The sequence below is a fragment of the Hydra vulgaris genome, chromosome 07 (assembly GCF_038396675.1).
Source record: "Hydra vulgaris chromosome 07, alternate assembly HydraT2T_AEP".
NCBI classification, from domain to species: domain Eukaryota; kingdom Metazoa; phylum Cnidaria; class Hydrozoa; order Anthoathecata; family Hydridae; genus Hydra; species Hydra vulgaris.
The window spans coordinates 7,165,936-7,193,444 of record NC_088926.1 but is presented as its reverse complement, the minus strand read 5'-3'; the positions used below and the strand labels follow the sequence as shown (position 1 = coordinate 7,193,444).

The 27,509-nt window shown below is 24.1% G+C and overlaps 1 protein-coding gene across 1 annotated transcript; it reads left to right on the top strand.

Annotated features, from left to right (window-relative positions):
- Positions 1-2,890: 2,890 nt before the first annotated feature.
- On the top strand, positions 2,891-26,602 carry LOC101240017 (importin subunit alpha-6). Its single transcript, XM_065800926.1, has 5 exons — positions 2,891-3,124; positions 15,651-16,116; positions 22,025-22,340; positions 24,282-24,529; positions 25,857-26,602. The coding sequence occupies exons 1-5, from the start codon at positions 2,994-2,996 to the stop codon at positions 26,172-26,174; spliced, it is 1,479 nt and encodes a 492-aa protein (XP_065656998.1). The 5' UTR covers positions 2,891-2,993; the 3' UTR covers positions 26,175-26,602.
- Positions 26,603-27,509: the final 907 nt, after the last annotated feature.

Genomic DNA, 27,509 nt, shown 5'->3' with positions numbered 1-27,509 from the left:
CAGTTTATTCAGTTTATTCATTTTTTACAACAGGACATCCTCAAATAAACTGTACATGACTCAAATACACTGTACATGCACATACTCAACTCCTGGCAAATAACCAACCTATCCGGCGATATCAGCGAAATTATCCATTAGTTGAAAAGATCCCGCTATATGAAAAAAGACTCCGACTGGGCAAAGGTCTTTTGAGCTTTATCTTTCGGTTATATCGTATACTTTCAAAATTTTAAAGCATGATAAGAAATGGTACCGTGCTTTTCGTAATTTGCACCTTTTTTTTCCATCTGTTCTAATTTGTCATGGTGTTTTCTTTTACAGACAATCTGAAGAAAAAGAGTTTGAGGACCTTGAGGACCAGTTTATCTGAAGAAAAGCATTTTTCTCTAAGATGTGTTGTTTGTTTGATCAATCCCAGAAATGCTTTGATTTCGCCTTGCAAAAATTTTCTTTTTAAAAATACTTTTTGTAGGGTTGACCTATATGTTATATATGTTATATATGTATAAAAACTATAGCATATTTTCTATTAAGTAACTTTTTTTTATATATTTAAGTTTCTAGTTTTATTGTTTTATACCTCTACTTATGATTTGTCTCTATTTATAATCTTTTATGAAAAAATCTTTTTTACGATTTAATGGGAGCAAAAATGGAAACCAGAAAAATGTTCTAGCATAACCAACATGCTTAACATAAAAAAAAAATCAATAAAAAATATAAAAGTATAAAGTTATATAATAAAGGAAGTGGATAAGTAGAAATTTTAAAATTTTAAATAGTGAGGGCATAAACAAAGAAATAAACGATGAGTCAGATAAACTAGACCCAGTCTGTATTTTTAAATCTGTTTGTTTAACTTTTCACTATTAACACTAAACTAAACTGTTTTAAAAAATATCTTGCTTGAAGTGAACAATGCCCGGTATTTTCTTATTGCCAAAACTGTCTTATCTCTAAATCTCACATTATGTGTTACAAGCATTAAAAAGAAAAGTTTTTATTATCAACTACTTACTACAGCAATTTTTTTACCCTATTACTATAGCAACTAATGTAAACAAAGTATTGAAAGTTACATAATAGTAATAAAACTGACTTCAGTACCTAAAACCTCCAAAAAACAGAAGATTTCTAAATTGTGACCACTCTTAAACTAGAATAATGATAATATTTTTTTAAATAAAGAAATCTTTTATTGACATATAGCAGTTTTTCAAATTGAACATTTTTTTTTTAGATTTAAAGAGAATTAAACGAGAAATTTCACTTTCTTACCAATGTTGCTTACCAATCTTGATTTAAAAGCCAGCGCTCTAAACACCGCGCCATGGCTGCTCAAAACCACATGTATATTAGCAATTAGATATATATTTTGCGTAACCTTTTTAGTTTTTCGTTTTTGAAGTTTGTAATAAAAATGGAATTGACAAATTGAAAAGAAAGATGGCTAACATTTTTTATTCCTAAATAAATAAATGCTTCGGCCATTGGGAAAAATCATGTTTTATTTTGATTCATAAAAAAAAGTCGGCACCAATCAAAAGTAGAAAGTTTGCTTAAATAAGTGAAATAGTTGTTGAATATAATAGTAATTTTGAAAGCTATGTTTAGTTTTTCCTTAATGATTATAACTTGAAAAAAAGAACTAGGGAAAAGAAGAAAGAGTGAAGATGATTTGAAAAAGAGAACGATGGAGAAAAAGAAGAGGACAATTTAGTTTAAAAAAAAAAAACTAGGGAAAAGAAAAAAATAATTTTATTTGAAAAAGAGGGCTAGGAAGAGTGAATGAATAGAGAGGAAAAAAGGTAGAGTCAATTAAATTACGATTTAGAAATTAAGTTCTATGTTCATTATTTTAACAAATATGATGGCTACCAATGCACGAAATAAAATCTTCCAACTTTTCTAATGTTACATACTGTTTTCTTTTAAATAAATAAATAAACAATTATGTCGATAATTGTAAATTAAGTCTAGAATAATTTAAATATAAAATCAGGAACTCATTGCGCTTTCATTTGGGGTTGGGGTGGAAATATCCATAGTACCGGGATAGTTTTGTTTGCAGACTCAACCAGTGGGCACGGTACGTTTTTATGACATTCTTTAGACGTTTTAATAAGGTTTAAACCTAATAAAAACGACCAATGAACGTTTAAAAAACGTTTATGTGCCCAATAGGAACAGAGTTGTTAATAAGGCCAAAAGTAACAAGGCCACATATTACAAGGCCAAGACCAAGGCCAAAAATTTCAAGGACAAGAACCAAGCACAAAGTCAGGAGTTAAGGTCAAGGCCAAGAATAAGTGTTGCAAGGCCTACGCTAACATTTTCAAGGCTAATAACTTAAATTTTTGCCTTACGTTAAGGGCAATTATTAACAAAACTGCAGGTAGCAAGTGATGTTACAAAAAAAACCGCATGTTGTAAAAACAAAACAAGGTTATGCGCAGAATTCAATAAAGTCAATAAGAAAATACAAATAAAAAATTTTATGTTCTTTTTTTTTTGAAGGCTAAGGTCAAAACAATCAATTACTAAATACTATGAATAAGAATCAGTCCAAGTTTTTAGTTATCCATTTTAGACAATTCAGGATTTTATTGTGACTTGGAATTTTTGACTTTTTTTCTTTTTCTTTCAGGAAACGCTTTTTTCTATTGATTACAGAATTATTCGTTATTAAGTTTAATTAGTAGGAGTCTTTAGTGGTTTAAAAATTCTCTTATCAGTTATAAGAAAATATATGGCTCCAAAAAAATAAAATAAATTTATCGGTAGCACCGATTTCATTACCTCAATTATTTATATTCTAAACGTGCTCCAATGACCAACATGTCAGATAGTGTATTTATTTGTAATTAAGTGTTTTGCATTTGAATTAGAAAAAATTTTGCATTGCATTAGAAAAAATTACTTCAAACCGGATAATGACGCGCAAAAATCTATAAGAAAGTTTTATATGGCCAAATGTTTTGACAAAGAAAATGACGGAAGAAAACTTAAAGAGTAACTATAAACAACATAGTTGTAATTTGTCATTGCTTAAAGACAGAAACAGAGAGTTTTGTAATGAAATCAGGAAAGTTTCTCGTAATCAAGTTCTATCTAGAAAAAGGTTTTTAACTTGAATAATAGCAATTATATGATAAGTAAAACTATAACAAATTATAAAACAATTGAATTTTAAATGAAATAATAATAATCATGTGTCACAGCACATTTCATTAAAACATATCAACAAACCATTTTAAATATAAACATAATTAAATGTTTAGTGTGAAAACAAAGTTATTTGATGTGAAAACCCTGTTTTATGATATATATATATATATATATATATATATATATATATATATATATATATATATATATATTATATATATTATATATATTATATATATATATATATAATATATATATATATATATATATATGTATATATATATATATATATATATATATATATATATATATATATATATATATATATATGTATATATATATATATATATATATATATATATATATATATATATATATATATATATATATATATATATATATATATATATATATATATATATATATATGTGATAATAGTGTAAAATGAGTAAACATCTAACGAATACTATTTATATCTTTTTTTATTATTGCTTCAATATATTACTGTATGAAAAAAAAAATTTAAATTTAATTTATACTATTGATTTTAATTTAAATACTATTATTATTATTAATATCTTTGTTTTAGTTATATTAATAATATTATTTATAATAATAGTGATAATGGTCCTGTAGTTTTAATAGCTTTATTATTATTTTTATAATTTTATTGCAGTTGTTATGTTTATTTTTATACTTACTATCATAGTTATAAATAATATCTATAATATAAATAATAATTATAAATTATTTTTACTATTGTTTTATCATTAATTATAATTTTAGTTACCATATTATAATTATTTTTTTTAATATTATTTTATACATATTATTATTTTATTATTGTTATTGCTATTATTAATGTTATTATTTATTAGTGATTTATATTTTTAAACTTTCTTTTTTCTCTTTTATGTTAATTTTCTTTATCCTTTTTTTTTTTTTTAATGACCTTATTTTATTTTACAAAATATTTTGTTTTTTTAGTTTATAATTGATTTATTATTGTAAATTTTTTTTCTTCCAATAAGAGGTTGTTTTTTGTTTTTTTATATATTATGTAAATTTGTTTTTTACATTTTCAAAAGGTTTATTAGTTATAATAAAAACTCTGAAAATAGATATTAAAAATAAAAGACTTAACAGAGAAATAATGCTGGACAAAAATAATGTACATAATAAACCAATAAAATTGATTAAAAAATGCATTATTATAACTATCATTATAACTCATGAAAAAAAAAATTTTTCCCTATCCATAATCCATAAGCTTTTTATTTAAATACCAAAGTATTATTCAAAATATATATTCATATATTTTACAACAAGATGAACTTGATTTACTAAACAAGGGTCTTGGTACTTTACCACTAGCATTTATAAAGAGACATTGGGTATTTTCTTGATTTGACTGTATTTCACAATCTCAAATATTTATTGAAAAACATCGGTTTGAGACCCCAAATTAAAAGTGAAAAGCTCAAATTAAAATAATTTTAGTTGGCCCAATTTGTTCTTGAATTTTTTCTATTGCTTTGTTTTGAGGGATCTTTACAAAGTCCATTTGTTTATCAAATGGATGTATATCAATATTATTATTGCTTTTTAATTGCTTAGGTGCTTCATATTACTCACACGTCAGATTGTTATTTTTATCACTTTTGAATATGAATTAAATATGAACTTTAAATATGCAGAAAAATCGCAATTACAAACATTCAAGTTAAGGCAACATCAAGCCATGATCCGCAGATTAAAAAAAAAATTTATTTAAAATTTTGTACATAAAACATTAAATATATTCCGTCAAAAACATATAGAAAATGTACTGTGATTTAACATCACCAGTATTTGTCCAATTATTTCCTTACCTTGGGTACCAATATTGTCTTCTAAATGATGTAAGGTGTTTTAGGGGAGCAGGATATATATATTTTTTTTAATTCACCTCCCCAAAGCCGAGAAGGTCACTACAGATGAGGAGGCTACTTGTGGTTATCACCCTCTCTCAACTCTATAACTCCGAAACACGAACCTTGACGAATAAGGCCACTGCGCGTAGAAACAAGTTGAGCGCGGTACTACCAGGGACGCGGATATAAAGCAGACTTTGAATCAAACTTGAACCTATAGACAATATTACAGGGTTATATGTAAATATAAATTTAATTATGCAAAAATATAGATTATTTTATGCGGAAATATGAATTATATTATGCGGAAATAAAATTTATTTTATGCGAAAATATAAATTATTTATGTGGAAATATCAATTAAATTGAGAAAATATAATTAAGATTTTCTAAAGTTTTTAAAAAAAGTTAAGATAAGCTTGGTGCAGCCATTTCAAACTCAAGGAATGAGTTTATTTTATAAACTACAGGTTGTTTTTTTTAAAAATTTCTTATTTTATTTTTGTATTTTCTTATTTTAATTTACAATTCCACATAACCCAAAAATAAATTAAAAGTCTGAAATGAGAAAAATATAAAATATAATAAATAGAAAAAAAAATTGTATGAAATTTATGAATAAGGTGAACAATATCAGTTAATCATTTAATTTACATATTAAATAAACTCTGGCTACTGGTAACATGTAACCCAGTACAACCTGCTTCATGTCCTGCTACCTTGTAGTATACGCTTTTTTAGGCAAAGGCTAGCAGAAGCCAACTCCGACTTAAAAAAACCCCCTCCCTTGAGGCACTTGGTTGAGTAAATGCTAGAGATGGTGTCTCAATAAAAATACTTATCTTTGGCATATGTTAAATGCATCCAGCTACTGTCTTGTAGAAGGCCTTCTAAGAAAAGACTTAAGGGGTAAACAGATTCTATCTATTGACCAGCCTTGCACCCCTTTTTCATCTATTAGGCTGGCACAGATATATTTATAATACATTGTTTCCAGTTAGGGTATTTGAATGCTGGATCTTCTTGACTCAATGCATGGGTTTTGCTTGTGTCTGTGTTTTTATGACTAGGAAACTCATTCTGTTTCTGAGATGTACCCTCATTCCTAATGAGGGTACAGCTCTGAAACTCAGTTTTATGGTTTTGAGACCAGCTAGTAATTAGGTTTCCCGAACTCTGTGGTAGCTCTCAGAGAGGCTGATTTCATTAACAGCTGTAAAATATCAGAGTACTAACAATGCCATGTTGCAGATGGATGGTGTTTCTTTTTGTACTTTTGGTGTGTATTGTTGAGGCTACTTTTGAAGCCCTTTGTTACGGCTTAGGGTTTATTAATAGTAATACGGCAATTGTGCTTTCATTTAGCACCGTTTTACTCTATGTGTATTTTATGCATAGTTATTTGCCAGAAAAGAGGAAATTTTCACTTTTAATTTGAGGAAAGCGGTATCTGTTATCCCTATTTTCAAAAATTCTGAAGAGCGATCTGACTCGTCTAACCACCATCCCATTAGTCTTCTTCCTACCATAAGCAAGGTTTTTGAATATTTAATTAACAAACACTTAATCTCTCATCTTGAATCTAATAACTTTCTGATCATCAATATAGATTTCGAACTTCTTGTTTTACAGCTGATTTGCTAACAATAACAACCGATAAGTTTTATTATGCATTAGATAGTGGTTGAGAGATTAAGGCCATCGCTCTTGACATTTCTAAAGCTTTTGATAAAGTATGACATGCTGGGGTTCTCCATAAGCTTTCCTCTTATAGTGTTTCTGGTAACATCTTTAAAATTATTGAATCCTTCCTTTCCAATTGTAGTATAAAATTTGTCCTTGATGGCTCTTCATATCCTGTAACTTTAGGGGTTCCTCTAGGTTCAATCCTTGGCCCTATTCTCTTTTTAATTTACATTTACAATTTTTTAGATATTCTCACATCTAAGATAGCATTGTTTGCTGATGATACTTCTATTTATTTTTGTCATGATAAGAAGCCAACACTCTCTGATTGCTTGGCCCCTCCAAGCGTTTGAGCTTGAAAAGGATCTCACTTCTGCTACAGCATGGACTCACATTAGCTGGTGAACTTTTATTCAGATAAAATCCAATTTTTTTCAGTCAATCATTATCGCAATAACTCAGATCTTCGTATATTTATGAATGGTAATGTACTCAATGAGTACATTACCATTCATAAATATACGATCTACCCTTCATCTTCTAAGATTAACACTTCTGATCTTTTTTGGATCAATCAATTGCAAAATTAGCATCTGCTAAGGTTGCATCTCTTTATTATGCTCAACACTTTCTTACTCTGGATTCTATTCTTTTTTTCTATAAATCTCAAATCGGTCCATGTATGGAATACTGTTGCCACTGTGGGCATTGAGTCCCATTTCATCAGAGAAAACTTATTTTATCGTTGATATATGTTGAATCTCTCTTGCATAACTCTTTCTTAAATCAAGAGTTTTGTAATCTTCCTTTCTTGCAGAACCAGTGATAAATGCTTTCTTATTATTTTCAATACTTTAAGTTGCCTTGAAACAAACCTCTGAGACACATGAAACCCTGATATAGCCAGATTATCACAGATTCCAGCTTGTGTTAGTAAGTTATCTATGTTATATATCTTTTCACAGTGCTGATTGCATTTCTTATATCAGATTTGTCATAACACCTTCTTCCTTTTCTAATATTAATTTCAGAATCTGGTATATTGGCGAGGATTTTGTTTGCATTTTTCAAAACACAAATATACGACAATCTCAAAGTTTATCTTATTTCTTTAACTTCTTTTCCAAATCAAGTAAGTCGCGTATCATTTTCAATAAATCAGATGTGAAAGTAGTTTCTTTTTTTTTGCTGGTTTTTAAATTACTATAATTAATGAATATAATGATTGCTCTGTTTAAAAAAAATGTATTTAAAAACATAAAAAAAAGTTTTGAATAGGCTCCTAAAAAATTTTGTTAAAAAGTTCAGTAAATTAACAATGCACTAGCCCACAAGCTTTTGGAGCATTGCCAATAAAGTTCATCAAAAAATAAACTATCAGGTTTAAATGCATAATTTGGATAATCCATCATAAGTGCAGACTATTTTCATGGGGGTCGCAAATATTTTATATTCAAATATAAGTATTAATGACTTTATTTTTTTACATGAAAAACTTGTTTAAAAAAATTTTTTTTTTTTTTCTAATAATAAATAGTAATTAGTTTTCTCGCTTTCCTGTGCACTGATAAAAACAGTAAAGTTTAGCAAAAACATTTGAAAAACAAATTTAAGAATTGTTGTTGTTTCTAGCGCAGATAATAAAGTTTCCTTTCTTCGAGAATCTCTTTCTTATTCTCTCTAGTTTCTTATAATTTTATTTTGCAAATTCTTATAACGCTTACTAAATAAAAACGTCAAGTTGTCTAAAAAAATTGCTTTAAGCGTTTATTCATATTTCTTTTTAATATTCAATTTTTTTAAACTTACTTTATTCAGATTTTCTATTTCGTATATTCTTCTTTTCCACTCTTCAAGAAATGCTGTTTTATTTTCTCTAGTTTCTTATAGTTTTATTTTGCTGCAAATTCTTATAACTCTTACTATATAAAAATGTGGTCAAGTTGTCTAAAAAAATTACTTTAAGCATGGATGAACAAGGGGTGCAACCTCATGCCCTTCCTGGGAAGGCTTGAAAAACGTATTTTAATTTAAAAAATATTTTTTACTGATTTTAACAAATATCCAATAAAAATAAATAAAAAATTGAAATAGATATATACTGAGATGCATCACAGTAAAATTATTATTTTTTGATTGTATGTATAATAATAAATCATAACAGAAAAACAAATGCTTTTTTATTTTTTCTAAAATAACTGGTAGAAAACCGCCAAAAATATTTACTCCTATCTTAAAAACTCTATTTGAATGGTTTTTGTGCTGATCAGATAACTAAAAAAATTAATTTTTAAAGTTTTTTTTTTAAATAATAAAATATAAGCTTGATGGCAGCCATTTCAATCTTAAAAATTGAGTTTGTTTAATAAATTACAAGGTCTTTTTTTAATTTCTTATTTTAATTTTATATTTCTTTGTTTATATTTTCTTATTTTGATTTGCTTGTTTTAATTTATATTTCTGCATAATTTAATTTATACTTTTGCATAGTTTAATTTATAGTTCTGCATAATTTAATTTGTATTTCCGCATAAAAGAAATTATATTTCTGCATAGCCCTGTTTTTTAAAAACTATGTTTAAAAAATGCGAAAGTATATATTCAAAATTGAGATTGTATTTTAATAATATTAAATGAGAACAACATATTGTATAAATATCTCCCACCCTATTTCCCTAAACTTAATCCGATTGAAAAATTTTTGGTTTTCTTAAAAAGCAGCTATAAAAACATTTGCCTATTAGATTAAAATCATGAAGAAATAAAAAATAGAGTACAAGACTTAACAAACGACCAGGAATGGAATTTTATTAATTATTATGATAATTATTATATACTTCTATTACCTAATGTGTTAGCAAGGAATGAGTTTATATAATATGTAAATTATTTGGTATTGTTCATCTTATTCATGAATTGAATCAAAATTTTTATTAATTGTATTTTATATTTTTCTTATTGCAAATTTTTAATTTATTACAGAGTTATCCGGAGTTATAAATTAAAATAAAAAAGTTAAAATAAGAAAAAATAAAATTAAAAAAAACCTCTGTAATTTATCAAATAAACTCATACCTTAAAGAGAACCCAAACCTCCAAAACATGTTGTGTTCATATTAAAGAGAATGATAAAAAATAAACAAAAATCTTGTTTTTTGACAGATCAAGATTTAAGAGATTTTATTAAGGTCTACAATTTTATTCTTATCAGTGACTGGGCTGGGGGACTGGGCTGAGGTCAAATACATTTGCACAAGTGCAAATACAAATACGTTTATTTCAGATTTCCAAATACAAATTCAATTACAAATATATGTAATCAGCATTTTCCAAATACAAATACAAATATTTGTATATTAGGTTTTAAAAAAATACAAAGATTTTTTAAATAGAAGATTTTTTTATGTTACGATATAAGTATTTTTTTATAAAAAAGTTCAGTTTATAAATCCGAACTAATATTTTTTTCAAACACACTTAAAACTATTTAACTCTAGCATGGCTTGCGGTCAAATGCGCTATTTTAAACAGGTGTTTTATCATAATTTCAATAGGATATAATATGCTGATATAAGTTTTATACTCTGGTGAGAAATAAACCAAAAGCTCATTTTCGACAAATCGAGATTTATTAGGTTGGGGATTTTTAAAGCCTCTTTACACTGAAAGGTTTTGTTTTTTTTAGTGACTTTTTTTTTCTAATTTTTAAGGCCAATTTTCACTGATTTTTATTTTTCAGTTTTGATATATAAAGTTTTTGCTAACAACAAGTAAAAATTAATAAACAGGGGGATGGGGGGTCTTAATAAGCTTGGGGTGGGTGGGAAAATTTTCCAAAAATTAATAAACATCCTTTATTAAGGACTCATCCCTTAAAAACAAATCTTTAACTTATTTTAGTGTTAAAAATGAACAAAAAAATCTCAAAAATATTGTTTTTTTACAAAAAAACACTAATCAATCTAGTTATTGGTGTTTTTTTTTTTGTAAAAACATTGTAACAAATATATTTCAATCAAATACAAATAAAAATATTTATAAAGTTTTTTAATCAAATCCAATACAAATTTAGCCCATAAATACCAAATACAAATACAATTTCAAATTCAAATATGTATTTGAACCCCAACCCTGGTGACTGATATATATATTTTTATGATTTTTTTGTTAGTTTTGAGATGTTGTTTTTTGTTGGTAACAAGTAAAAATTAATAAACAGGAGGGGTCTTAATAAGCTTGTAGTGGGTCACAAAAATTTCAGAAAATTAATAAATGTCTCCTCCCATGTTTTAAGCACTTAAGAACAAAATTAAAGGCAGTACTTAGCAAAATAAAATAATAAAATTATTTACAAAAAAAAAAAATTATAGTAATTTAAATAATAGTAACAGTAATAGTAAATTTAATTTTGATGCTCAAAAAACCTATGCAGCCTTGATGATATCAAAAAAAAAAAAAATTACACATTCTATATTAATGATTTTTATAAAAGTATAAGAGTTTTGATCTGCAAGTATATGGATTTATATGGTTAACAGGGTATTGTCCCCATATCTTTGGAGATAAATCTTGTGATAAAATTTTCATTACCTTCCAGACATGCTTTCTAAACTCTGAAACTTTTAGCATTTTTGCAGTTTCGATGAATGTGCATGTTAAAACTGTTTGCAGGCCTTGTTTTAAATAAAAACAGCTTAGCACATTAGCTCTTCGTGATTTTGATGTCATAAATTATTTTAACTTTTTTGTTATATTTAAGGATATTAAATTTTTAAACTTCCTCAATAAAATAAATTACCACAAAACAAGTTTAATTTACTAATTAAGAAAAACAAATCTAGAAGTATTATTTTGTAAATGTACATATTGTGTAATGTCTATTTTGTTTCAATTTTGTTTTGTTTTTTAATATTAAATAAATTTATTATTACATTTTTTATTGTCATTTAAAATAAATTAATTTCTTTTGTTTCTCTACATTATTACAAATGAATTAAAATATGTTAATTTTTTTTCTCCATTATTTCCAATAATTGCGGCTTTGCAAATAATAGTTTTTTTATTTTTAAAAAATTAAACAAATTTAAATAATATTACAAACAAAAAATATTACTTGATGCAAAAAAAAAAGTTAATTACTTTACCAGTGCTTTTTTTTGTTACAAACCAAGATTTAAGTTTTTAAATACTATTTATAAAAAAATATATACCATTGTGCTTTATCTTCCATTACAACAAAAAGTTAAATGTATACTTAATAAACATTTTTTGATGTTGTGTTACAACATGTTTACAAGAAATTTAAATTTTTTTAGTCAAAATTTTTTCTAAATTATAAGGAAATTTCCGTTTTCACTTTTTTGACATTTCACAATCTGTTAATTATATAAAACTGATGTAACTATTATAAACTATTATTTTTCTTTACTATTCTTCTTCTTACAAATATTAATGAAGACATTGCAAGAGTTTTTTTTTATTCAAGCATAAATACTTGTAATATATATAAATATAATAAAAAAACTAATATAAAATAAAACTAATAAAAAAAAATAAACTAATAAAAAAATAAAGCTAATAAAAAAATAAAACTAATAAAAAATAAAAAACTTCTTTAGATATAACTCTGTTTATAATTTTTCAATACAATATATCGAGGGAGTTTAGACTGTTACTAAATATATTTATACTTGATAATGTTATCAAGTATATTTATTTTTGATAACAAGGGTATCTTCTCTAAACTCTTTCAAAATATTATTTTGAAAAATTAATAATAGAATTATATCTATAGAAGAGGTTTTTTATTTAATTATAAAAAAAAATAAACTCTTAAAAAGATGTCATTTAAAGTTTGTAATGTTTTTTTTGTTGTTGATGTAATCAATCAATATAAGAAAACAAACAGACAAAAAAGTTATAATATTAAAAAAGTTGATACAAAATAAAATTTAACATGAACTAATTTTTAGCTAATATTTTTGTATGTTTTTATTTATTTATTTTTGATTCGGTAATTATTTTTGTTGTTTTTTGTGAGATATTGTCTAAATATTCTTGCAAGATGATAAAAAAAAGTTTTTTTTATTAAATTTCTTTTATGATTTTTTTTTTACGTAACATATAACATCTTTTTTTCTTTTTCTTTTGCTGAACATTTTTGATGGAAAAGTTAGGTTGATAAAAATTTCTTAATAGAATAAAATAGCGCTAATATCTAATGTAATTGTCATTCAAACTTTTTTACGTAATCGTCATTTAACTTCATAAGTTGTTTTTTATAAAGTTAATTACTTCTTTTATATTACAGCCTACATGATATCTTTAGACTTGTTTAAATATTAAAAATTGATAAAATGTGGCTTCGACTGAAATGGCTTAACGCATATGTAAATGGCCCGCCACTTTTCACTTTAAAACAAGGGTTTTGGATCATTCTATATTCAATAATCTTTCTTAAAACATAAGAATTTTGATTTGAAAGTACATAGATTAAAAACAGTCATCCATCTTAAAACATAAGAATTTTAAATTTAAAGTACATAGATTAAAAACAGTTGTCCATCTGAAAGCATAAATTTTTCATTTTTCTTTCATATGATTTTTTATTTTTTAAATCATGAGTTGTTCATGAGTTGGTTTTGTTAATTTTGTTTATCATACCACTTGTAATCATATGTTATAAAATTGATTTCCAAAAATCTTTTACTCTGTCTCACATTTCAAACTATTAGTTAATCTTCCATAAGATAAGAACATAACCTTGAATAGATTACTGTATTTCTCATCAATAGATATTAACAAGTTAAAGTCAGATGTTCTCTATTAAACCCAATTCGTATTGTTAGTAGAGTAGTATTAGGATGAACATTATTTTTTGTATGTTAATGATTTAAACATTATTTTTTGTTAATTTAAGAACTTAACTAACGACTTAATTGTTCTTTAAAACATTTTTTCATTTAAAACATCAACATTGTTTGTATCATGACATAAATCATTGCCAAGATTAGGCTGTTGCTATTAATAGGTTCATACTCTTGGTAGATATGTGGCAGTTGGAAATGGTACTACCCTATTTGTAAAATGTTTCTAGTAAATATTTTGCACCTCCTTTATTATGCAAAAGTATAAAAGGCAACTATAGTCTAAAGAATTATATTTAAGTTTTGCCTTCCAACCTAAAATATCTAGGAGTGACCATGGACTCAAACTTTAACTATAAATAGCATATTGCTATGGAGTAAACTTAATTTTGAAATATTTTAAAACTCACAATCCTTGTATGCTATTTAGAGGTTTCACTATTTATATAACTTCTTTTATATATATATATATATATATATATATATATATATATATATATATATATATATATATATATATATATATATGTATGTATGTATGCAGACCTCAAAATTGGGGTCGGCAATGCCATTCTAATTGTCAACCTAAAATTGTTTGAGGCAGGCAAAAAATTGGCAACCTCGTTTCTATGTTTTATGGTAAGACCTTGGTATCAACTTTTTTTTTGCTGACCTGATGCCGACCTCTAAATGATTGAGATCGACAAGTTAATGCCGACCTCATTTTTCCAAATTCCGAGAGTTGTATATATATATATATATATGTATGTATAGATATATATATATATATATATATATATATATAGATATGTACATATATATATATATATATATATATATATATATATATATATATATATATATATATACACACACATGCACATATATATACACATTTATGTATATAATATACACATTTATGTATATATATACATAATTATATATAATATATACATAATTATATATAATATACACATTTATGTATATATATACATAAACATATATATATATATATATATATATATATATATATATATATATATATATATATATATATATATATATATATATATATATATATATATATATATATATATATATATATATATGAAAACTTCAAGTTGTAGAAAAAATATTTTACAGGAAAATGGAAATTGTTATAATCCATTTTATAAAAACTGTAGTTGTGTTGAAACCACTAAGTGTAGTTGTGAAAAAGATGTCTTTAGAATTATAATTTTAGTTTTAGTTTTGCCATTTGATTTTATAGTTTTTAAAAGGTATCTATTTTTCAAGCCTTCCCAGAAAACACATGCGTTTTAATGTCCTATTTTGTTACCGAAAATAACAACCACTTTTAAGAAACAAAAATAAAAACAATACACAAATTATTTAAATTATTACCTTTTTTTCTATTTAAATCTATTTGAATTTCCTATTTTGTTAGTTTTGCTTCCTTTGTTTTTGAAACTTTTTATTTTTTCATCAACGTCTTATATAAAAAAACTTGCTAACAGCCATGATCAAGTTGTCTAAAATAAAATACTCATGTGTGGACATACAAGACGAAAAATTGCATGCATTTTCTGGGAAGGCTGGATTTTTATACTGCATTTACAAATTAATTCTAATTTTTTGTTTAGTAAATTTTATTGATTCAGTTTCCTGGGAAAACTTGATTTTTATACCTGCATTTTCAAATTAATTCTGATTTTTTGTTTAGTAAATTTTACTGATCCAGTTTCCTGGGAAAACTTGATTTTTATACCTGCATTTACAAATTAATTCAGATTTTTTGTTTAATAAATTTTCTTGGTCCATATGGATAATAATTTCAAATTTTTCTTGCAAACATAACATACATTTTTTAGAAAGATTATTATAGGCAGGTGAAGTTTTTAGAATAGACCAATTTAATTTAAAATAAATATTTTTTTTCTTTTAACTGCCAAATATATTTTAGCAACATAGTCTCTTTTGAGTATTTTAATATATACATATATTTTTTTATAAGGTTTCCGAAAAAAGAGGATGATCCTCATCAAGGGGAGTTATCAGATTTCAACATTGAAAAAGTGAAGGAAGTCACAAAGCTTATAAAAAGACCATCATCTAATACTCAATCTCAACTTCACTACCTACGTCTTGCATTTTCATATTCACAAGATTTTGTAGATGCTTTCTTGGATATTGATAATTCTGTTTACACTCTTGTGGGTTATCTAACTGGTAATGATTCAACTCTGCAACTTGAAGCCTCTTGGTGTATCACAAATATGTCAGCAAATGATCATAAAAAGATGTTGTTTGTTGTTAAATCAACAGCACCTTATTTAATTACATATTTAGAAAGTGGATCTGAGCTTCTTATTAATCAGAGTGCTTGGGCATTAGGAAATATGGCTGCAGATGATGCAGAGTGTAGAGTGTTACTCAAAGAGCAAGGAGTAGTTAAACCATTAGTTGATCTTGTGAAAAAGGTACGTATTTAGTATATTGATATTTCTATTATCATTATTTGTGTTGTTTTATTTAAAAAAATTATTTCAACAAGAAAATATTCCGTCTGTTTAAAGAAAAAATTTGAAATTTTCTTTGATTTGTTAGTTAATTTGATCATAAATTACATAAATCTATCAGAAAATCAAAACATATTTTTAAACCCACTATTTTTTTCCAGTTTTTTATGAAAAATAGCTTTTTATTGAGGATATATATTATAAGTTTGTATCTGAGGAATTAAAAAGTTTATGTTATGTTTACACAATCTATTTAAAGTTTCACTCTAGAAAAATATAAATTATAACAAATAGTCTGTAAAGTGTATCTTACTACACTTAAAACATGACATTACACACATATTAGTTTTATGCTTTTATTTTCTCTGGTTTATCCTTTATTTATTTTATCATTTATTACGTTTCTTTTTTCAGTTTATGGTTTGTCTATTTTTAATTTTCCCGTTAAATTAGTTTGGTTTTTTCCACGCATTTTTTAAAACATGCAAATTATCAATATATGCAAAAAACTGTGACCAAGTTGTCGAAAAAAAAAATTTTTTGCGCATATAATGCCTTTCTTGAAAAAGATATATATATATATATATATATATATATATATATATATATATATATATATATATATATATATATATATATATATCAGACCTTGTTTTAAAGCATAACATCTAGAGCAATTTACATATGCCTTAAGTGATTTTACGTGAATACTAAGCATTTATTCTGGTTAAGCGACTTTTTATCATTTTTTAACTTTTAAATTACTCAATAAACAATAAGATAAAAGAAGTAATTAATTTTTAAAATAAGCACATTAACTTTTAAATGGCATTCATGTAAAAATATTTGTTACAAAAAGTTTGAATGACAATTATGTTAGATATAAGCACTATTTACTAATAAAAAAAACTCAAAATTAAAAATTTATTCATAATTTGTTTTTATTTTATTGTAATGATTGATTTTTTCGCTTGAAAAACACTAATACTTTAAGCTTGAAACAAAGATTATAGTAACATAATTTAATTCTGATAAAAAATATATGATTTAATTTAAAACTAATTTAATAAAAATATATAATTATATTCTGATAAAAAATATAATATAATTTAATTTAGATTTAAAAAATATATAATTTAATTGTGATTTAAAAAATATATTTAAGTTTATTAAAGTTAAAGTTAATGTTTGGGTTTAACTTAACTGTCAAATTTATTTAAAAGTATCACTAAATATTGTTCAATATTTAATTTTATTTGTTCCTAAAAAAAAAGGAGCTCATTTTTATCACAATTGTTTTTTCAGTTTTCCTACTTGAACATTTTTTTTTTTGCTCAAAATTAAATTTTAAATAAACGGCTGCATCAAAAATTTGCACAAAAGGTAAGTTTAACTGTTTTTATAACGCAACTTAAATCGCAGCGATTATTTTTTAACAAATGATATATACAGCGATATAATTTGATTAAATGATATTTGGAAAAATAATCTTTGCTTTCACAACAAAATCGTTAATAAAATAGTAAACTTTTAATAAATAAAGTAAATAAATTAATGTAATTTTTTTATTTGTTATTCTCTAATTTTTTTTAAATAAAAAATCATTTGTAGTTGCAAAGCCGCAATTAGAATTTAAGAAAGAATCATTTAAAAATTCAAAAATTTAACATATTTTAATTTATTTATGCAAGTGTTGAGAAAGTAATGAAATTTGTTAATATCAAACATTTTTAAAATGTGATATTAAATCTAATATTAAAAGAAATAAAAAATAAAAGTTCCCTTATAGAAATAATAAAGAAGAAGTTGAATAACATTTAACTCATTTTGCAATAATTAATATTTTTGCAACAATTAAAAAAAAGTTTTTAAAAAATAAAAAAATAAAGAGAATTTTATGACGTCAAATTCATAATATTGCGTTAAGCATTTTTCATTTAAAACAAGGCCTATATATATATATATATATATATATATATATATATATATATATATATATATATATATATATATATATATATATATATACACAATATTTCGCTGACCTTTTGCTGTCAGCATCATCAGGTGTAATAAAAAACGTTACAAAATTGTTACAAAACTACATAAATCAAACCGTCAAAAAAGAAGGCATTACAGTAAAATAAAAATAGTTTTTATTAAATGGTATAATGGCGTCAGTTAAAATTTTTTTGAACAAAATAAATGGTCTCCAAGTTCTCTTGTTTTTATTCATTTTATTTTCACCTTTCAATTTTCTATTCTTTTTTGAAGAAGATTTTTCGTTTGCTTTTCGTATCTTCGTGTTTTTTGTTTTTTTCTTCGTTTTTTTGTGAATCTCTTTGCCGTAAAGAGCAGTAATAAAATCTTTTAAAGTCATATTCTTGTTATACGATATTTATATTTGTTAAATTTGATTAAAATGGCTGTGTATAAACTTTTTGTTTTAAATATATTTCGATGTAATTATATATTTACACAATATTTCGCTGACCTTTTGCAGATAGCATCATCAGGTGTAATAAAAAACGTTACAAAGTTGTTACAAAACTATATAAATCAAACCGTCAAAAAAGAAGACATTACAGGCGTAAAATAAAAATAGATAAATATAAATATTAAATTTATATATATATATATATATATATAATTATATATATATATTTATATATATATCTTTATATATATATATATCTTTATATATATATATATCTTTATATATATATATATATATATATATATATATATATATATATATATATATATATATATATATATATATATATATATATATACATACATACATATACAGTAGTGTAAATATGTTTTAGACCACTTACATTTTTTAAAAAAATTCTGGAGAATCCTCTAATATTTTAGTTTGTAGTTCTATATTATAAACTTATTAAAACACATGTAGTTCACACAAAATATGGAGCAACTACAAACTTTTTAATGTCAAACTTCATAAAAAAATTCTAATATCTACTATGTCCTCCTTTTGCCTTAATCATAGCCGATATTCGCCGGGGAATAGATTCATACAAGTTAGTTATAAAATCCTGGGGTATATTATGCCATTTTCTTTGAAGTACTTCAAAACATTCTTCAGCATTTCGGGGAGCATGTTCGACCTTCTTTCTGTCCAGGTAATCCCAAATATGCTCAATTATATTTAAATCTGGACTCTGGGAAGGCCAGGTCATTAATTCCAGTACTCCTACCTTTGCCATTTCATTTATATAATTTTTTGCCACTTGGGAACAATGTTTTGGGTCATTGTCCCGCTGCAGAATAAAATTATGACCTATTAGTTTTATTTTGGAAGATACAGCATGGTGCTTTAGGATATCCACTTAAAGTTCCCCGTAGAGTCGCCCCTCTATTTTGATCAAATCACCTACTCCAGATGAAGATAAACAGCCCCAAACTTGTATACAGCCTCATCTGTGTTTAATAATAGGCTTTAAACACTCGGGCTGATAGGGTTCTCCAATTCTTTTTCGAACATATTAGCGTCTTTTTGTTTCAAAAATTTCGAATTTGGACTCATCGGTGTACAGAACCCGATTAAACATTTCCTGGGCCCAATTTTTGTGTTGTTTTGCATATTTAAGTCGTTTTTCTTTATTGCCATGCTGTAATAATGGTTGTTGAATTACAACACACCCTCTTAATCCCGATTGGTGTAGGTGTTGTCAAATACAAGAAGTGCTGACATTTTTTCCAGTTGCTGTGTTAATGTCCTTTGCCAACTTGGTCGATGTTTTTTTCCTATTTCTTAAAGAAAGGCTTTTTAAATATTTATATTCATCTTTTGTTAGCTTAGGAGGTCTACCACTTTTCTTTCTATCTTTAAGGGAGCCAGTTTCTAAATTTTTAATGATTTCTGCAACAGCAGTCTTCGAATATCCTGTTTTGGACATAATTTGGCGCTGCGGATAACCTTCTTCATGAAGCACAATAACTTTTTGTCTCTCTATTAAAGATATTTTATCCATTTAATGAATCTAAAAATGATATTAAAGATATTAAAAATCCATTTAATGAATCTAAAAATGCAAACTAAACTTTTAAAAGTAAAAACAAACATTTAATTTATCTAAAAAATTGTAAATACGTCTAATTATGCAAGTGGTCTAAAACATATTCACAGTACTGTACATGTATATAGGGCATTTCCATTTTTGTGCGTGATTTTTTATTTTTCTGTGTTTTAGAAATTAAAAGCTGGGGCTTAACATTATGCATACTATTAAGATTTTCTTAAAAAACATTTATAACAAAAGTATTCTCATCATATTTTAGGCTACCTGAATAAATTAAATATATTTTGATCTTTTTTTTTTTGTGCGAAATAATCACTACAGTTACAAAAAAAAAAACAATTTTCAAATTGCTATACTTTAGTTAGAAATAATCGATGACTGTCGTTTCTCATTGAAAATATATTAAATACGAGTTGTAGAAGTATAATATTTCACTTAAAATACTCACAAGCAATTTATTTTCTTAAAAATATCTACATGAAATTAAAAAATTTGCAACTTCCATGTGTGACTTCTGTGCGTGATCATTTATGAACTGCATTTAAACGATTGCTGTGACTCTATGATACATAGTGCAATCGTGTAACTTTCTGGAAAGCTTTACTAATATTTAAAACATCATTTAAAAAATATATATATAACGCTGAAGCTTATATTTTTTAAGGAATTAAAGTTTGTTTATCTAGTAACTAAAATTTGAGTTTTTCTGTTCTGTGTGTGATTCCGCTTCAAGCTTAATTTATTTGTTGTTAACATTACTAATGTATACCATATTTTGTTTACAAAATATTTATATAGGTTAGAATTAAATGAGAGTAAATTGGAGATCGCCAGATTTATTATTATGAAAATAATAGACAAAATATATACAAATTTCCGTGTGTGACTTCTTGGAATTGCCCTATATATACATATAAATGTATATATGTATATGTATGTATATGTATATATATAGGTATATATATATATGTGTATATATATATATATATATATATATATATATATATATATATATATATATATATATATATGTTTATATGTATATATATGAATGTGTATAACTATGAATGCATAACATCCCTGATGTCACAATGAAATAGCCTGCTGCCAAGGGATATTACAATTCGAATTTATTGTTGTTTAATTGTATATTTAAAAAAAATTGCTACCATTTTAAATTCTATTAAGTTGCGCTTGCTTATAAGTTATGCAATAAATGTTTTTTAAAAATGTTTAAAAAAAAAATTAACTGCATAATATTAACTGCATAATAATATTAACTTCTTTATAAACAATGGCTTAAACAGTTTAATTTATATAAATTTAAAAGTGTTAGCCAAATGTCCTCTACATTAAAATTATTAATTTTTGTTTAAAGTTATCTATTGATTAATTAATTTAATCATAGAAGGTAATTTTAAATTGTTTTAATGTGTACAACTTTTTATTTTTTATTATAAACAAAATAATGAGTTGGACTTTAAAATTTTAAATTGCTTATAACTAATTCAGATTTACTAATGGTTGAGTATGTGAAAATGTACTTGAAGTTTAAGAATGATGTGTGTAAACATGTTTGTTGTCCTTTAAGTTTAAGAGTGTATGAACATGTATGTTGTACTTTAAAAGTTTTAAGAGGCACAATAAAAAATTTCTGAACAACTTAAAACTTTATTTTTGATTTAGTTGTTAAATACTTTTGAACCAAATATATTATTTTATGAGTTTTTTAGTTATTTTAGGATTCAAACTAATATATTTAATTATAGGCATCATTAGTTTCAATACCAGTTTACATTTGTGTTATTTTTTTTTTCCAGAAAAACTACTCTGGTGCTTTGCAAGCATCTCTATTTGCTCTTTGCAATATGGCTCGATCACCTGAACTAGTAATATCTGAACTTTTTGACTCAGCTATACCAAACACCCTTATTGAAATACTAAATAATTTAACTACAGATCTGAATATTATAGGAGAGTTAGCATGGCTACTTTCATATATGACCATGGATGAAAATCATTGTTTAGTGTTTGTTGAGAAAGGTATTTTGCCTTGTTTGGTTCATTGGCTTTGCAAAGTTAGACCTCACCAACAAGAATATCTGTTTGCTGTTACTCCTTTATTGCGTGATTTAGGTGAGTATTAATTTTGTAAATTAAACAGAGTTCATATATATGTATATATATAAATATAAATATATATATAAATATATATATATATATATATATATATATATATATATATATATATATATATATATATATATATATATATATATATATATATATATGTGTGTGTGTGTGTGTGTATATATATATACATATATATATATATATATATATATATATATATATATATATATATATATATATATATAAATATATATATATATATATATATATATATATATATATATATATATAAGTATAAATAATTTTTTCATTCAAATGGTTTATAAGTTAATGTTTTCAATTCAATTTTTTCATTCAAATTGTTTTGTAATAAAAAGTGAGAAAAATATTTGGTTTGGTTCAAATAGATTTCTTTTTTAAAAACATTTCTAAAAATAACTTGCATATTTATAGAAAATGTTTAATCTTGATGTCACTTTAAATAAAATGCAAAAATATTAAAAAATGATATCGCATTTTTTATATTCTATTCAAGATTTCTTGTTAAAATAATTTTTAGTTAAAAGATTATATTATCTGTTAACAACATATAAGATATAAATAGAAACATTTGTATGGCTAACTTTTGCGAGCCTTTAAGTATAATAAATAAATTTAATAGTTGAGTAAATGTAATTTACTGTAGTAACTTAACTGATTGTTTTGATTTAGTTTATTGGTAAATTTACTGTGATGTACTTTATCCTTTCAGTAAATCAAATTAAATATGACATTAAAATATTATTGGCTTCCATGCAGAGATACAAAGTAATTTAAATTCAAAGCGCTTTATCTTGAATGAAAATCTTTGCGCAAAAGAGCAAATCATCAAACTTCTATTTAAATCAATCATTTATTTCTGAATTGAGATTTCACATTCAAGGATGTTTACAAATAGTAAATTTACTAATATAAAGTAAACACCTACTAATGTTAATAATATCTAATTAAAATAAATATAAAGCTATTTTTCACAATATATAATAACAATAATAAACTTTATAACATAAAAATAACAATGTTAATAACAATAATAATAATAACAATAATAACAACAATATTAATATTAGTAATAATAGTTAAAAGTAGTTAATAATAGTAATGTAAATATTTATAAAAATAACAATAAGCAATAGTAATGATAACAAAATATATAATAGAAATTAAAAAAACAAAAAGACTATACTAAAGAGAACAAAAATAATTTTAGAAATTATAAACATTAACTATATTTTTTTAATAAAAAGTAGAACAAACTGGTTTTAAAGGTTGAGAATGAATTGAAAGCTTTTAGTTCACAAGAAATATTATCAAATATTCATATTATTAAAGGATAAATTTAGCGTGATGTACTTTATGATGTCTAATAAAAAAACTTAAATAAAAACATTTCTTTTCAGAGTGGCCAAAAAATATGCAAAATTTAAAAAAAAATTTAAAAAAAATGCAAAATCGTTTTTTTAAGAAAAAACTAATCGCGAAGGTGTGAAAAGCAATTTTGGTTCGCAATTATTTGACGACCTCAATCTTTTAGAGGTCGGTAAAAAAAAATGATACAAAGGTTTAACCATAAAACATAGAAACGCAATCTGCAATATTTTGCTGACCTTAAACACTGGGAATGGGAATCTTTTTAGTGACAGTATAATAAAAAATACTTTTCTGCTGTTACTGATCTGCAAAATAGGTTGAAATATCAAAGACATCAGGTTGTACAAAATTGTTTCAACTCTTCCATAATGTTATATTTAAATGAGAAAACAGCCTTATGGAAACCCATTTAAACTACACAATTGCGGAACCATGAGCATTAAAATTAAAAAAAGTGTTAAATTTCAATAACTTTTATATTTAGGATATTTTTTTTATAACATTTAAACTGTTTTATTTCTTCTTTAAATGTAGGTAACATCATAGGCATCAAAAGTATTTCAAATCTAAGTTCAATATTTACATTAGAAAATGGTAGTCTACTGGAAACGCTCAATAACTTTCTATTTTCTAACAAAAGACATTTAATTAAAGAGTGTCTTTGGGTGTTAGCCAATATTTTTGCATGCAACTTTGATCTCAAAAATTACATTGAGTCTGTTAAACTTCTGATTCCTAACATATCTCGACATCTATTATCAGCATATGAAATCAAAAAAGAGGTGAGTGTTGGTTATAAAATAATCTGTAAACCTTTATATAGAACTTTATTTTAAAATTAAATATTAACTAGATTTACTTGTTCATTTTCATTTTTTGTTTTGAAATAAACAGTATTAAATGTTTTATTAAAATGTGAGTTTGAGTTAATAAAATACAGAATAGAAAGTTGAGTTAAAAAAACAGGCTTTTTTATTTGTTGGGAAAATGGTCAACCAGTTTTTTTTTACTTTTTGTTCTTGAAATTTTGTTTAATTTTGAATTTCAAGTTTGATAACAAATAATAATTTTTTTTTTGTTTTTTTCTCCAGTGTAACTACAAAGTACTTTATTACAGTCTAGTGACTAAATAGAATAATAGTAGCCTAGTAGCTAAATAGAATGATTAGAAATCTGCTTAAATAAGACTCGTAGCGCTTAAAAATTGTTATATTGTAAAATAATTTTATAATTCAGTTATTTGTAAAATATAATTATGATGATTGTATGAATCATATAAACAAATGATTAACATGCTTTTGTTGCAAAATGGCCAACTCATAAAACTAAATGATTAATACGCTTAAAAATTATATTTTAAAACTTAAACTATAGTTTTCAATTCAATATTATGAAATGAAATTATTTGATAATAAAAGCTAGTCTTTTAATAAAAATATTAGCAATATAAAAATATAGCAAATTTTAAAATTGTTTCACTGAAGAATGTCTTTACCTTAAGTTGTGTTTTGATAAAGAACTTAATGTGTGTGTGTGTGTGTGTATATATATATATATATATATATATATATATATATATATATATATATATATATATATATATATATATATATATATATATATATATATATATATATATATATATATATATATATATAAGTGGTGAGGGGATATATATATATATATATATATATATATATATATATATATATATATATATATATATATATATATATATATATATATATATATATATATATATGGCCTATAAGTGGTGAGGGGAGGAAGAGTATTTTGCCCAGGGTCTTGCCTAAGGAACCACAATGTTTGACATTAATGTTATTGTAATGCCTGAGCTACACTCAATATCATTTTCAGATAGCACATAATTCAAAATATTTTGAAATAGTTAACAAATTTGCAAATTTTAAAGCACAAAAATATGTGCTTTAAAATTTGCAAATTTGTTAAATATTTGTGTAAATAAGTAATTAAATCTTATGTTGCTACAACAAAAAAAATTGTTTGATGTTTTTGACTACATTTTAGTTTAGGACTAGCCAAATATTAGCTTGGAAGAGTGAACTAATTTGTATTTTTTTATTTTAGGCTGCTATATGTATGTGTAATATTATTTCTTATGATAAAGAAGTTGGTGCACTTGCTGCTACAAAAGAAACTATTCAACACTTTATTGATTTTCTTACGGTGCCAAGCAATGAACTGAAGTTCATTGCCTTACATTTTTTTGAACTTCTTATAAAGCAGGGAGGTGAAGGAGAAAAAATATTTTCTGCTTTAGATGGTCCATCATATTTAGAAGGTTTGGAATGTAGTGAGTCTGACAAAGTAAGGAATAAAGCCATATTCCTTTTAGAAACATTTTATGAAAATGAAAATGAAGATCCTTCATTAGATCATGTGTAATTTTTTTTTTCTTTGAAGTATTACAATACATATTTTTTTTAAACTTCTTTAATTTGTTTTTAAAATATTGTGTACAAAAAGATATTTTATTTGTAAACTCACAGATATTTAGAAAATTTGTGTGCTTTTTTTCTTCTTTTTTTCTTTTCTTATTTTAGAGATGTTCTCCAATTTAATAGCTTTTAAAGGTGTTCTTCAAATAAATAGCTTTTATAAATGATATTTATGGAAACCTTATGTTCTTAATAAATTTTTAAAGAATAGTAAATCAAAATGTCTTTTTTTCTAAGATTTCTTAGATTTCTAAGATTTCTTATTTTCCTTTTTTATATTAAAATTTAGTTTGATTTTGTTTTGTAATAATGCTAATGCCATATTTAAAAAAAAAATGACAGAATTTAAAATATGATACAGAATTTAAAATATGACTTTATGACTTTTTTATTCCACTGTTAGCATTCTTCTGTCTATCGCTTGTTTATTATTATTATTTTTTAAACAGGTTTTAATTTGACAGTAGGGTCATTCCATGTCAAATCAGCATGCTCATGTCACCATGTTCTAATTTAATGTAAAGGTATAATGTAAACTAGGAAAATTTATCTTATTAATGCTGAATTATTGCTTTTTTTATCATTAAATAGCAATATTTAATGAATAGAATGAGGTATCAACCTGAAATTAGGTACATAACAATCTTTTACATGGCGGGTTTAAAGTAAAAAAAAAATTTTCTTTCTTAGATCACCTCAAAGACATGTAAATAATAAAGGTTTATATTTAGGAGTACTTTTGATGGTCAAAAATTATTTTGATGATATTTTTTTGTTGGCCTTTTACAACTTAAAACATATTAGATTTTAGATATCATAGATATCAAATATATATTTGTATAGTAGTAGATATACAGACGAACAGTAATACATAGTAATAGATATACAGACGAACAATAATATATAGTAATAGATATACAGACAAACAATAATATATAGTAATAGATATACAGACGAACAATAATATATAGTAATAGATATACAGACAAACAATAATATATAGTAATAGATATACAGACAAACAATAATATATAGTAATAGATATACAGACAAACAATAATATATAGTAATAGACGTACAGACGAACAATAATATATATTAATAGATATACAAGCGAACAATAATATATAGTAATAGATATACAGACGAACAATAATATATAGTAATAGATATACAGACGAACAATAATATATATACATAAATATCAAGTATCATTTTTAAAAACTTTTAAAGCAAAATATATTATTGCATTTTTCTTCTTTTCTAAATACAGATTTTTATT

What these genes read in the sequence shown, in the direction of transcription:
- LOC101240017 (XM_065800926.1), top strand. Translation starts at nt 2,994, where the DNA reads ATGACGGAAGAAAACTTAAAGAGTAACTATAAACAACATAGTTGTAAT. An exon ending in TAGTTGATCTTGTGAAAAAG is followed by an intron (nt 16,117 to 22,024) that starts GTACGTATTTAG and finishes TTTTTTTTCCAG; the next exon opens with AAAAACTACTCTGGTGCTTT. An exon ending in TCCTTTATTGCGTGATTTAG is followed by an intron (nt 22,341 to 24,281) that starts GTGAGTATTAAT and finishes CTTTAAATGTAG; the next exon opens with GTAACATCATAGGCATCAAA.